At 43.0% G+C, this 15,431-nt stretch overlaps 1 protein-coding gene across 3 annotated transcripts in view; it reads left to right on the forward strand.

Annotated features, from left to right (window-relative positions):
* The window catches only part of LOC109918515 (nuclear factor of kappa light polypeptide gene enhancer in B-cells 1), an 84,476-nt gene that overhangs the window by 31,555 nt on the left and 37,490 nt on the right, over positions 1 to 15,431 (forward strand). For all 3 annotated transcript variants that reach the window (XM_048596369.1, XM_048596354.1, XM_048596362.1), the window contains one exon: positions 14,470 to 14,621. In XM_048596369.1, coding sequence (XP_048452326.1) covers positions 14,470 to 14,621 — 152 coding nt within the window. The remainder of the gene's footprint in view (positions 1 to 14,469; positions 14,622 to 15,431) is intronic.

Here is a 15,431-nt window from a genome sequence, read left to right on the forward strand (position 1 = left end):
TGTTTGTGTATATCGGGGGGTTTTAGAAGGGCGTTGGAGTTTTAACTAGTAGAAGTACATGTTGAAAATTCATAGTTGTTTACCTCTGACAAGAAGCTTTAATACCCAAATGAGGAAGTATTTGAGATGATTTACAGTCATAGAGTTAGAGTAATACAGCATAAAAGCACGCCCTTTGGTCCAAACTGGTCCATGCTGACCATGGTGCCCACGCAGCTAGTTCCCATTGCCCGCATTTAGTCCATCTCCCTCTAAACCCTTCCCATCCATGTAGCTATCCAAATGTTTTTTAAATGTTGCTATTGTACCTGCCTCAACCACGTTCTCTGGCAGCCCATTCCATATACGCACCATTCTCTGCGTGAAGAAGCTGCCCCTCAGGTCCTTCTTAAATCTTTCCCCTCTCACCTTAAACCTATGCCCTCTAGTTTTCAATTTCCCATCCCTGGGAAAGAGACTATATGCATTTGTCTTATCAATGCCTCTCATGATTTAATACACCACAATTAGGTCACCCCTCATTCTCCTACATTCCAAGGAATAAAGTCCTATCCTGGCCAACCTCTCCTTATAACTCAGGTCTACTAGTCCTGGCAACATCCTTGTAAATCTTCTTTGCACTCTTTCTAGTTTAACTACATCTTTCCTATAAGGGTGACCAAATCTGTACACAATACTCCAAGTGCAGCCTTACCAGCGACTTATACAACTGTAACATAACATTCCTATATTCAGTGCCTCAACTGATGAAGGTCAGCATGCTCAATGCCTTCTTCACGACTCTGTCCACCTATGATGTTGCTTTCAATGAACTGCGTACTTGTATTCCTATGTCCCTCTGGCCCCCAACACTTCTCAGGACCTTACCATTTACTGTATAAGTCCTTTCCAAAGACTTTCCAAAGTGCAACACCTCACACTTATCTGTATTGAATTGCATTTGTCAATCCTCAGTCCACTTCCCCATCTGATCAAGATCCCATCTGTAATTTTTGATAACCTTCCTCGCTATCAACGATACCTCCTAATTTTGTATCATCCACAAACTTACTAATCATGCCTCGTACATTTACATCCAGGTCATTTATGTCAGTAACAAATAACAAAGGCCCCAGCACCAACCCCTGTGGTACACCACTAGTCACAGGCCTCCAATCTGAGAAACAACCTTCAACCATCACCTTCTGCTTCCTACCATCAAGCTAATTTTGAATCTAATTAGTCAGCTCTCCCTGGATCCCATGCAACCTAACTTTCATGACTAGCTTACCATGCGGGATCTTGTCAAAGGCCTTACTAAAGTCCATATAGACAACATCCACTGCCCTGCCCTCATCCAACCTCTTGGTTACTTCTTCAAAAAACTCTAAGGGATTTGTCAGACATAACTTCCCACGCACAAATCCGTGCTGACTATCCCTAATCAGACCTGGATTATCCAAATGTTGGTTGAATCTGTCCCTCAATATCCTCTCCAATAACTTGCCTACCACTGATGTCAGGCTCACTGGCCTGTAGGTCCCTGGCTTGTCTTTGCTACCTTCCTTAAACAATGGAACAACATCAAGCACCCTCCAGGCTTCTGGAACTTCACCAGTGGCTAAAGATGAAGCAAAAATCTCTGCAAGGGCCTCTGCAGTTTCGTCCCTGGCGTCCCACAGCATCAGAGGATGGACTTGATCAGGCCCAGGGGATTTATCCTCCTTAATGCACTTTAAGGCTGCAAACACTTCCCCTCTGGTAATATGTATGCAGTCCAAAACATCCCCACTTGTTACCCTCATTTCCTTAACATCCATGATTCTCTCCTCGGTAAACACTGGTAAACACTCGGTAAAATCTCTCCCATTTCCTGTGGCTCCACACGTAGACAGCCTTGCTGATCTTTAAGGGGACCTATTCTCTCCCTAGCCACCCTCTTACTCTTAATATAGCTGTAGAACCTAACCAGCCAGATTCATCTCGTACCCTCTTTTTGCTCTTCTGATTTCCCTCTTAAGTGTGCTCCTACACTTGTTATAGTCATTAGGGATTAATTTGAGCCCGATAGCTTAAATCCAATGTATGCCTTCTTCTTTTTTGTGACCAGAGCCTCGTCAACCAAAGATCCCTAAACTGCCAGCTTTTCCCTTCACCCTAACAGGGTCATACTGTCTCTGGACTCTTGATACCACAGTTTTAAAAGCCTCCCATTTGCCAGTCATTCGTTTTCCTTCAAGTAGACTCACCCAGTCGACCTCTGCTAGATCCTGCTGAATGTCCCCAAAATTGGCCCTGCTCCTGTTCAGCCCCTTAATCTGGGGACCTGTCCTATCTTTTTCCATAACTATGTTAAAACTAAGAGAGTTATGGTCACTGGAGCCAAAGTGCTCTCTGACTGACACTTCAGTCACTTGCCTGGCCTTGTTTCCTAAGAGGAGGTCCAGTGTTGCATCCTCCCGAGTAGGGCCCTCTACATATTGATTTAGGAAACTTTCTTGGACACATCTGACAAATTCCACGTCGTCTGGGTGGCCAAGTCAATACAGGGGAAATTAAAATCTCCAAGCAATACTGCTCTATTATTACTACAGGTATCTGCAATCTCTCTACATGTCTGCTTCTCTACTACCTGCTGGCTATTTGTGGGTGTATAATACAGTCCCAACAGAGTGACCACCCCCTTCTTGTGTCTAAGTTCTAACCATATGGCCTCATTTGATGGCTCCTTAACAATATCCTCTCTAAGCACTGTTGTTATGTCCTCCCTTATCAAAAGGGCAACTCCCCCTTCTCGCTTACTTATACTTCTGTCATACCTGTAGCTTCTGTATCCTGGAACATTGAGCTGCCAGTCCTGCCCTTCTCTCAGCCATGTTTCTGTTATGGCTATAATATCCCAGTCCCCAGAGCCAATTCATTCTCTGAGCTCACCTGCTTTACCAGTCAGGCCTCATGCATTGAAATAAATGCACTTTAAACCAGAAATCTTTTCCCTCCCTTTACTGTGCCCCTGGCTATCCTGTATAGTAAACTTGCTCTCGATGGTTAATGTATTTTCCCCTGACTTCTCGATGGCCCCTCTCTTATTCCCACCCCTATTCCAAACCAGTTTAAACTCTTCCGGGTAATACTAGCAAATCTCCCCGCAAGGATATTGGACCCCCTCCGGTTGAAGTGCAACCCATCCCTCTTGTACAGGTCATCTCTACCCCAAAAGAGATCCCAATGATCCAAGAACTGAAAAGTCTGCCCCCTACACCAGCTCCTCAGCCACGCATTCATCTGGCCTATCTTTCTATTTCTATCCTCACTGGTTTGTGGCACTGGGAGTAATCTGGAGATCACTACCCTTGAGGTCCTACTTTTTAACTTGTTACCTAACTCCCTGTACTCATTTCACAGGACCCCATCCCTTTGTCTGCCTTTGTCATTTGTACCAATGTGCACAATGACCTCTGGCAGTTCATCCCCTTCAGAATGTTCTGTAACCACTTAGAGACATCCTTGACCCTGGCACCCGGAGACAACACACCATCCTGGTGTCCCTTCTGCAGCCACAGAATCTCCTGTCTGTCCCCCTCACAACTGAGTCTCCTATCACTATCGCTCTGTCTCACTGTATCCTTTCCCTCAGCCTCAGAGCCAGTCACAGTGCCACTGATCTGACTGTGCTGCTGCTGCTAGCTCCTGAAAGGTCACCCCACCCCGCAACAGTATCCCAAGGTGGTATACCTGTTATTGAGGGGAATGGCCACATGGGAACCTTGCACTATCTGCCATCCTTCCCCACGTCCCCTGCCCCGGCTTACCTCTTCTGGTGGTCACTCAGCTCCCTGCAGCCTGCACCTTAGAAGTGACCACTTTGCTATAGCTCTTATCAATGATGTTCTCTGCATCCCGGATGATCCTGAGTGCATCCAGCTCCAGCTCCCATTCCCTAATGCGGTCTGTCAGGAGATGTATCCGGGTGCACTTCTCACAGGTATAGCCACCAGGGACACTGGAAGTCTCCCTGATCTCCCCCATCTGACTATGTTTAAACTAAGAGAGTTATTTCATAGAAGCTGGATGAATATATAAGGGGATAAAAAATAGAAGGATTTCCTGATAGCTGATTGGATGAGATGGGGTGTATGCAAGAGTTAAATATTTCTAATGGTAATAATTATCTGCAGGTTATGGGTATTATCATGTTCCCCCCTAAACAGAAGTGTTGGGGAGAGTGCTGTTCTGGACATTGGTAGTGTCCCTACCCCTGAACCAGGAGGCCCGGGTTCAAGTCTCACCTGCTCCAGAGCTGTGTCATAACATATCTAAATTAAGAACAACACCTACAGGGATCTGTGATATCCAGAAACAAAGGTGAAATAAGTTATCATCTTAAAGAAAACAGAAGGATATGGAAGATATGGTACAATGGTAGTGTCTCCATCTCTGGCCCAGAAGGAGTTGGTACAAGTCCCACTGCCATCACAGTTTATCCACCTGCATTTCTCTCTAATTTGAAACTCTAAGCTTGACTTTGAATCTGCTCCTGAGGATGCATGGTTTAGTGGCACTTGTGGTGCATTTGTAGTGTCCCCATCTCTGGCACGGATGACATCAAGAGCAGTCCGCTTCGAAGGTGTGTCGTAACACATCTGAACATGTTGATGAAAATAACTATTAGAGTGTGTAAAGATTAGTTCTAGTTATATCTTGTTGCAGCTGCTGTTCTGAAATATAACATGGTTCATGTGGGGCTCAGACCAGTTGGACCTCCTAGCCTGTTTCTGTGATGTGAAGTTTGGAACTTGGAGTGAGTGAGTGAGTGCGATATGTTGAAATCCGTTCGACTGTTTATCCATGTTACATTTCGTGACTTAACTCCTGTGGCTTGGAGAAGCTGCCTCTCCATTTTTACCTTTTCTGTGTTTGAAGGTGTAAAGCTGTCCTGTGATGGTTTATGTTGCTGTTTATTTGTGTATTGTTTGAACTTTGTTTTTCTGAGTGAGTAGGCGATGGGGAACAGGATAATGTGTTTCTGTTTTTATAGTCTGCTGCTGACTGCAGCCCTCTGCCCATCATTTATCCAGCCCTCCACATACAATGAAACTGGGTCAAAGAGAGTTAAATTATGAGAAAAGGTTAACTAAATGAACTTTGTATTCCCTCAATTTCAGGAGATTGTCAGACCTAATTGATGATTAAGGGAACAGTTGGATAGAGTGAAACTGTTTCCTGTGGTGTGAGTGATGTTCCACAGTGGGGCCAGAACCTTACAATTCAAGTCAGCCCATGCAGAGGTGCACAGAAATCTGAAACTCTTCCCCAAACAGCTGTTGACGGATACTGGAGAGATACTGGAAATCTGAAATAAAAACCAAAAAGTCAGAACCTGACTTCAGAGTTCTCAAATGTTAACTTTGTTTCTCTCTCTACATTTTCTGTTTTGATTTAAAAAATTTAAAGGCCAGGCCTAATCTGATTCGATAGTGGATAGGTTCAAGGGGTTGAATAGCCTCCTGTTATTCTGTATACATGCAAAAATATTTCCTAATCACTCCCATTGTTCTTTTTACTCACTGAACATGGCTAATAGTTATTCACAAAACTATCTAACTTTGAACATCTCTCGTACTGAAACATGAATGAGATGGTTTACAGATTAAAAACATTTAAATGCCATGTTCCACAACTGTGGTGATCTCTCCGTCTATGACCAACATGCTCTTTTCTTGACTTGATTACTGCTGAATGCAAATATTTGGTTGGGTGAATATTGTTATGAGGCAAGACAGACGTGACACACTGACGTGGAGTTGCTCCTTGAGGATCTTGCACAGTTGTGGAGGAGGCAGATGTCTGGCTGAAAGTCCGTTCATTCATAAGGTACTCTCCCTGCCAAGTCTGCTTTCCTCCAGAAGTGCCAGACAGAGGAATCAGTCAGTACCTGAATGCTTCCTTCTTTCAAAGTTCAATTCAAACAACTTGGTGAGAGGACTAATCTGCCAGTTGAGGGGAATAGAATTGAGGGGAATTTCATGTACGGTAAGCCTCTGTAGCTCTAAAAGAATACTTTTGGTTTATGGTATTTGTCTGTATTGTCCATCATGAGGAAAATTTAAATTATTTCGAATAAGGTGGGTGGGATTAGTTTAGAATGGTGTCTTGGGCAGCACAGACATGGTGGACCAAAGGGCCTGATCCTGTGCTGAACTGTTCTGTATGTAAGGAGAAATAATACAATATTTAAAGCAATTTTTATTAGCAATACGTTAGTATTTCAATCCTTGTAAGTATGGAAGGAGATTGTACGTGATGTCTGCCTTTTTAAAAAAAAAAAAAGTCCTAGTTTGGTATTGCATCCTTTACTGAACTTCTGCATGAAGTTTTATATTGAAGATTGATTTTTGTGAAAAGCATTGTTTTTAAAATGGAACATCTTCTGTAATGTATTGAAATTGTACAATAACTAAAAATCTAGGGTTTTTACCAAAAACATGATGATAGGTTAATCAAGTACAAACTATCAGCAGTAAATCATATTCTGTGGAATGCTACCATGTTATATAAACAAAATGGAACTTGTACTGATATCTTAGTGGATTTGCTATTGCTATTTTAAAAATCATCTTTTAAAGAAAATTGATTTTCAATGTATCAGAGTCCAAACTGTCAGCCATCTTATTTTCATAATGTAAATCGTAATAATGTGTGTGGATATGCAATAGGCAACACTTTTAAGTTGCTCAAAACCAATTCACCTAAAGTCAAAATAGACCACCATCTATATAGCTTTAAAAAGAACATAAATGCCTTGATTTACAGTATTGTCATTTGGAATATTAATGGAGAAAATATGTTATTCTGTCTGCTAAAATACAGGAGTGAAAAGATAAGATGAGCTGGGACTTGATGCTCTTTCTTTGGTGTCCCTGTAGGTCAAAGTTTGAACAGCTCGCTGCAGAGCTGTTTATTCGCTGTGTGTTTGGCAAAACAGTAATAAATACACAGAGACTTGAGATTAATTGTAGAAGAGAAATGGGGAATTTATAATATGGGGTCGTATTAAGAAATTAAATAGTTTACAAGTTGTTGATGAAGTAGGGACTATAAAACGGTTTTAAAACAAATTGGATAGTTATTGTTAAAGGAAACAGGGAAATGAGTTTCATTTTCATGACTGGGGGAGGTGATGGCCTAGTGGTATTATCACTGGACTGTTAATCCAGAGACCCAGATAATGTTCTGGGGACCCAGGTTTGAATCCTGCCACGGCAAATGGTGGAATTTGAATTCAATAAATATCTGGAATTAAGAATATAATGATGACCATGAATCCATTGTCGATTGTTGGAAAAACCCATCTGGTTCACTAATGTCCTTTAGGGAAGGAAGCTGCCATCCTTATTTGGTCTGACGTACACGTGACTCCAGACCCACAGCAATGTGGTTGACTCTTAACTGCCCTCTGGGCAATTAGGGATGGGCAATAAATGCTGCCTAGCCAGCAACACCCTCATCCTGTGAATGAATAAAGAAAAGAATAAAACTTCAATTGAGGAGCTACCTTTGGCTAGGCTAGGGAGGGCTAAATAGCCTTTTGCACTGCAATTTCTTTGATTCTATGACAGTATGCCATAGTCCCAGAGGACCATTGGGCTGCTCGCTCATTAGAATGGCTGGTGGTGAGCTTAACCTGAGGGTCACCACATTGGTTAGCTCAGTTGGCTGGATGACTGTTTTGTGATGCAGAGTGATGCCAACAGTGCGGGTTCAGTTCATGCTCCGACTGAGGTTACTGTAAGGCCCTACCTTCTCAGCCTCTCCCCTCACCTGAGGCATGGTGACCCTTGGACTAACCCATTACCAGTCCTCTCTCTAATGAGAAAGCAGCTCTATGGTGCTCTGGGTCTGTGGTGGCTTCACTTTTACATACCTGGCAGTATACCAGTTTCTGTTATACTGTTTGAACCACTTCAGAAAATTATTTCCATGTTTTTATATGGTTTAAGGTAGCTGGAAATGCAGGGTTGATTTCTGTGCTATTTAATGAGCAATAAGCTACTGTTAATATGGGGGAAGTCCCTGATATTTCCAGGATACATGACATAGTTGTGTGGCAGTAAGCAGCCAACTTATTTTTCCCTCCATTTCAGTGAAGTGCATGTAACTCAGTAATTCAGTATCACTTTAGCAGGTCAGGAATACTCTGTCAAAATCACGTGGTGCTGTATGTTGAAAACTGGGAAGTTCGCCTTGCCAATAAGTGGAGCCACTCTCGACATTGTGCAATTATAATAAGTGGTTACATATTTCTGAATGGCTGATGATTAGTTCTGATGTCAAACTAACCCTGTTATGAACATTAATTGGGATTAAAAAATAGACAGTTTTTCAGAAATTCCCAAATACTACTGGTGCTGGTGGGGATAAATAATAAAAGCTCTTCTGTACCTTTTAGAGAGACATTAAATCTCAGCCTCAGCTCACTGTCTTCATTGAATGTAATGTAAAAAATAAGTGGCAGAATGTGAGGAATAGAAAGTTGCTCCTGGTCAATATCCCTCTTCTTCATCCCTTTCACCCAAAGCAGAATAATCAGTTGCTCTCTCTCCAAGTTGTTTTTCTGCTTGCATATGTAGCTGCATTTCAAATGATAATTCGTTAATGAAGTGGTTTTTGATATTTTGAAATTGTGCTAAGATGCTTATCAGAATTGTGAGTTCATATCTATTTCCTGAAGGTGAAAATTTCATTCATGCAGACTGCTGCTGTTTGAAAATTTTGGATGAGTTGAAACAAGCGATTCCCTGAAAAAGATTATAGGAATAACCCCTGATGGATGTAGTTTGGGTGTGAAAATCCCTGTCTGATTCTAACACTTGTGCTGGTGACAAACTGTTCGAGAGCAAGTGACACCCATCAGTCTGTGTCCAATTCAACACAATATAAATAATTTCAATAACTGTACCTTTCCAAATACTTTCCAAAATCATCATCACCTGAATATCACAGTTAAAAATGAAATATTACTTAATATTTTCATGGAATTGATAATGTCACTAACTCTGTAAATGAGACAAAATATTAGTGATTAATCTATGGCAATTCAGCTCATCTACTGTGGTGGAACAATGTATAATGCCTTTCTGTGTGCTCATTTTGATTTCTATCCAGTGCAGATTGTAACAAAAGACCAATGTTGAGAACCACGAGTATATATTGCCAATTATTTTATTCATTTATAAAATGTGGACATCACTGGCTGGGCCAGCGTTTATTGCCTGTACCTGGTGTTGCCCTTTGAGAAGGTGATGGTGAGTTGCCTTTTTGAACCGCTGCAGTCCATGTGCTGTAGGTAGACCCACAATACCATGAGGGAGGGAATTCCAGGAAATCTAGGTGACACTGAAGGAACGACGATATATTTCCAGGGTAGTGCGTGGCTTGGAGGGGAATTTGCTGCTGGTGGTGTTCCCATGTATCAGTGGATCGTCTTTTAGCACCCACCCCTTTTGAGCCCTCCGATGCCATCACTTTCTGTCCACCTGAGGCCACTTGCCCCAACCCTAGCCCGACTCGTATGTTGACCATACCTCCTGACCTTCCCCTCTCTGAGGCTGAATGTACTATCCTTGGCAATTTTGGCCTCGTCATGACATTGAGCAGTTTTCCTTCCACCTCTGTCTCCATGCTCCTTGTTCTACTGATCCCTTCACTTGGACCCCTTCCCTGGGCCTCTTAACTGCCCTTGATCACTTCATTGAAAACTGCCAGTGTGACATCGGCCATCTCAATTTCTCTGCTCGTCTCACCCGCTGTAACCTGTCCCCTTCTGAAATTACTGCACTTCGCTGTCTTAGGTCCAACCCTAACTGTGTTATCAAACCGGTCGACAAAGGTGGTGCTGTTGTAGTCTGGCACACTGGTCTTTACCTTGCAGAGAATCAGTGGTGGTGCTGTTGTAGTCTGGCGCACTGGTCTTTACCTTGCGGAGAATCAGTGGTGGTGCTGTTGTAGTCTGGCGCACTGGCCTTTACCTTGCGGAGAATCAGTGGTGGTGCTGTTGTAGTCTGGCGCACTGGTCTTTACCTTGCAGAGAATCAGTGCCAACTCTCTGACACTTCTTCCTATCGACCCCGAACCATGACCTCACGTCCAAACATCAAGCCATTGTTTGCAGGACTGTCACCAATCTCGTTACCCCCGGAGATATTCCCCACCCCACTTCCTCCAACCTGGTAGTCTCTCAACCCCACTGCTTCTACCTCCTTCCCAAAATCCACAAACCAGACTGCCCTGGTAGACCCATTGTACCAGCCTGGTCCTGCCCCATCGAGCCCATTTCCTCCTACCTTGACAGCATCTTCTCTCCACTTGTTTAGACCCTGCCTACCTGCATCCGCGATTCCTCTGATGCCCTCCACCTTATTGACAATTTCTAGTTCCCTAGCCCTAACTTCCTCCTGTTCACTATGAATGTCCAATCCGTCTATACCTCCATTCCCCACAGGACGGTCTGAGAGCTCTCGGCGGCTTCCTTGATCAGAGGCCTGAACAATCCCCATCCACAATCACTCTCCTCTGCCTGGCTGAACTTGTTCTCTCACTGAACAATTTCTCCTTTAATTCATCTCACTTATGCCAAATCAATGGAAGTGGCTATGGGCACCTTCATGGGTCCCCGTTATGCCGCCGCTTTATGGGGTATGTGGAACAATCCTTATTCCAGTCTTACACTGGACCCCTCCCACAAATCTTGTCTCCGGACATCGACGACTGCTTCGGTGCTGCTTCATGCTCCCACCGGGACCTTGAAAACTTCATTCATTTTGCTTCCAATTTCATCCCTCTATAATTTTCATATTGTCCATTTCAGACACTTCCTTCCTTTCCTTGACCTCTCTGTCTCCATTTTAGGGAATAAACTGTCCACTGCCACCCACTACAAAGCCACGGATTCCTGTAGCTACCTTCACTGCAGCTCATCACACCCCAAATCCTGCAAGGTCTCCATCCCATTCTCCCAGTTCCTTCCCCTACGTCGCATCTGTTCAGATGATGCCACCTGACATGGCTTGCTTCTTCCATGACTATGGTTTCCCACCCACCATCGTTGAAAGGGCCCTCAACCGCATCCAACCTATCATCTGTGTTTCTGCCCTTGCCCCTCCCCATCACTCACAACAGCGCGATCGGGTCCCCTGGTCCTCACTTATCATCCCACCATCCTCTGCATTCAAAGAATCATTCTCTGCCATTTCAGACAACTCCTGCCAAACGCCACCACCAAACACATCTTCCCCTCACTCCCCCGTCTGCATTTTTCAGGGATCGTTCCCTCTGGGACACTCTAGTCCCTTCCTCGACCAGCAAAACCACCCTCCCTTCCCATGCCACTTTCCCGTGTAGCCGCAGAAGGTGCAACACCTGCCCCTTCATCTCCTCCCTGCTCACCATCCAAGGGCCTAAACAGTCTTTCCAGGTGAAGCAGCATTTTACCTGTACCTCCTCCAACCTTGTGTATTGTATTCTCTGCACCCAATGTGGCCTACTCTGCATTGGAGAAACCAAACACAGACTGGGTAATTGCATTGCAGAACACCTCCGGCCTGTGCACGAGTATGACCCTGAGTTGTCTGTAGCCAGTTATTTTAACACAGCGCCCTGCTCACAGGCCCACTTGTCTGTCCTCGGCATGCTGCAGTGTTTCAGTAAATCGCAGCGCAAACTGGAAAAACAACATCTCATGTTCAAACTAGGCACTTCACAGTCTTCTGGATTTAATATTGAGTTCAACACTTTCAAATTGTGAACCATTCCTTCTATTTCTTTTTGCTTGTTATGTTCTGTCACCATGTCCTGGCTGTCCTTTCCACAGCATTGTTCTGCTATTCCCACGTTCCGATCACTTAATCTGAACTATCAAAATCTTTTCTCCACCAGAACCCTCCACCCCCCCCCCCCCCCCCCCCCCCCCCCCCCATAAACTATAGCATAAATGCTGCCCCCTCCACACTTCACTTCAGCTCTGATGAAGAGTCATCAAGACTCGAAACATTAGCTTGTTCTCTCTCCATGGATGCTGTCTGACCTGCTGTGATCGCCAGCATTTGTTGTTTTCAGTATTTATGTGATAAATCCAGTTCAGTTGGGTGATCAGAGGTAACCCCCAGGATGTTGATAGAGGGTCATTCAGTGATGGTGATGGTGATGTGGACTTGGTGCATTATTTCACAGTTCTAAAATGAATTTTCAGAGCATAAACCATTGCTTGTTTGAATTTATGTAACACAGCACTGTTCCAACAGCAGAGGCACAAAAACAAAAGTTTAATTAAACTTTCTAATTAGGCTACCTGTTGACATACAGCTTTCACTGTATTGTGCAGGCACCTTATATATCACATGACCAGCCTTTGGGAAGGTGAAGTTGAGGTTACAGATCAGCAGAGATCTTGTTGAATGTTGGAGCAGGTTTGAAGGGCTGAATGGCTTTCTCCTGGTCCTATTTATTATATTTTTATTTGATTGACTTAAATATCCTGCTGATATAAAACAACACATCTCTAAGTAATAAGTGTTATTTATTTGAGGTGTTTGGAACACTCTGAGGCCTTTCAGCCTCTCTGTTCAACAATTTTATATAGAACAAAGCTAATCTGGATCCTAACTCCATCTACTTGATTTAGTTCTATAACCTTTGCTAACTTCGCCCAACCAGTAACTATTAATCCTAGTCTGGAAATTTCTAATTGATCCCCAGCCTCAACTGTGTTTCTTTTGGGAGGGAATTCCTGATTCCCATTCCAATGGATGGGGTTTGTCCGCCCCATCTGCTTTTCCTTTTTTTTTCTTCTTGTTTGTTGTCTTTTTTAAAGTATTTTAGTTTTTTATTTAAATTTACATTGTGGAGAGAGCTCAGTCATGGAGGCAGTAGTGGCAAAGGCATTGGAGCCTGGAGCGTGGCAGCAGCTGGGACCAGCAAGACTTCAGTCAGTGGAGGAGGGGCTAGCGAGTTTGAGTGGCAGTCTGCAGTGAGAGACTCAGCCCAGCACAGGGGGGAGTGAGTCCTCGTGGGGAAAGCTCAGTGTAGAGTGACTGCAGGCCATGGCTGTAGAAGGACTGTACTGTTGAACTTTTAACTTCTTTCTTTATTTTTCTACTTTGTACCTAAGATGGTGGCCTTGTACTACACTCCTGTATCCCTGTATTTGAGTACACATGACAATAAAACCTAATTCTAATACTGATTTTGAGTGTGGAAGTGTTTTCTGACTTATTGTCTAGCTTAAGTTTAGCATTCAGTTCCTTGTTGTAGAATCCTTAGAGAAGGTGTGGGATTGACCAGTGAACAGACCGGAAAAATGCAGGAGTGTGATGCCCATGATAAACATTTGTCATTACAGAATGTTTCCTGTTTTAAGGGTGACCTCCTTTCAACACTTGGTGCACTGTGAGTGAAGCTGTTGCTGCTGTATTCGACAAGGATCTCAGTGAATTCTTTTAGGAAGGACACACATTATAAACACAGCAGCATGTAAAATCTGTCTCCACTTGAGTTCAGGACTGAGGAACTGTCAATTGTAGCTTCCAGCGTAGAGCTACTCACAACTTAACAACATCACCATACAATCAAACACACACAACAGGAATGTTCCACCATGGGGAATAGAGAGGTTCAGACTGGCATGGTTGGTGATTGCCATTGGGATTTGTTGTTTTGGTCTGTGTGAAGGGAACGTTATTCTGTATCACTGTGCTGCCCAATTCTGACCTCTTCACCATTTCTGATTTAGTTATTCCACTATTGACGACAGTTCCTTAGACTACCTGGGTCCCAGAATTTCCTGTCCATATCAGATACCTATTTCAAGTGCTTATATCTATGTACCTATGTCAGATGCCTGTATTTCTGTGTGAGGTGCTCTGTAACAATATTGCCAAGTTTTAAAATGTACTGTTATAGAATGTTCACTTCGGAAGAATTAAGGTCTCTTTTATGAATTAAGAGTAAAAACTAAAACATTGTTACCAAAGGGCTCTTACGGTGTGAAAGTATAATCATGATGGGATGAAAAGTTGATCATTAGATAAAATTTAGCTTTAGCTCTTCATTAAGTGTAAACTTATGACATATAAAACAAAGTTAATGATACCTGGAGTTTCTGAATTGTATCAGATGTAAATGTTTATCATTCTTTCCACAAATATTCTTCCTTTCGAAACTGAACAATGAGCAAGATGTCTGTCCTGATTGATTAGGTTGAATGAATCCTGTGACTTTTTGTATGAGGGTCAAGAGAGCACAGGATGGGGTTGTAAAGAACAATTTGAGGAAAATGTGGGAAATATTGCTGGAATGGAATAGACTGCATAGTGTTCTCAGGGATTTATGAAACAAACAGGAAGTTGTTTGACAGGTGTTTCTCAAGGTTGAGATCAGATGTTATACTGTGATGTCTTCAATTTATCAATAATGTAATTGTCTCATTCTGTTTAGATATGCAACTACGTTGGACAGGCAAAGATTGTTGTTCAGTTGGTGACCTATGGGAAGGATAATGTACATCTCCATGCTCACAGTCTCGTTGGCAAACAGTGTGAAAAAGGAATATGTTTAGTTCAAGTGGGTCCCAAGGAAATGATTTCAACGTAAGTTTGAACTTCTTTCAAAATGGTTTTTTTTTGGGTGAATAATTCAACATTAAAATTTTCTCTTACGATGTAAATGTCATCATGTTGTTAGGTTTTGAAAATGTTTTAGTTACATTAGCTAGTTAGTATAGATAATTTCTAAACAACCTGTTCAGAGATGTTATGCAAATCTCTAGAGCAGGTGAGACTTGAACCTGGGACTCCTGGCCAAGAGTGGGGAGCACTATACTACACCGTAAGAGCCCTCAGAATAAACGACGTTGCTGTCGGTCTAGAGTCACATGTAGGCCTGACCAGGCAAGGACAGCACATTTCCTTCCCTAAAGGGTGTTAGTGAAACAGATGGATTTTTATAGCAGTCAGCAATTGTTACCTGGTTACTATTAGGCTAGCTTTTTAATTCAGGATTTTTACTGAATTTCGATTTCGCCATTTGAACCCATGACCCCAAAACATTAACCTGGGGTTCTAGATTATTATTCTAGCACCGTTACTTAGTCTTGCAGTGATAATACCATGAGGCTATCACTTCCCTGGATCTCTTCCCCCGTATCTTCTCCCAGCCTACCTCATATCCTTTGACCAGAATATCCATCCTCCGGTAAGGAGACCAAAACTGTACACAGTTTACCAGATGGTCTCACTGAGGCCCTGTACAATTGCAGCAAAAATCCCTGCTACTGTACTCGAATGCTCTTGCTATGATGGTCGACATACCATTTGCTTTCTTCACTGTGGACCTGCTTACTTTCAGGGACTGGTATACAAGGACAGCCAGGTCTTCCCCTTTCCCAAGCTATCACCATT

Source organism: Rhincodon typus, chromosome 1 (assembly GCF_021869965.1).
Source record: "Rhincodon typus isolate 14 chromosome 1, sRhiTyp1.1, whole genome shotgun sequence".
Lineage (NCBI taxonomy): Eukaryota > Metazoa > Chordata > Chondrichthyes > Orectolobiformes > Rhincodontidae > Rhincodon > Rhincodon typus.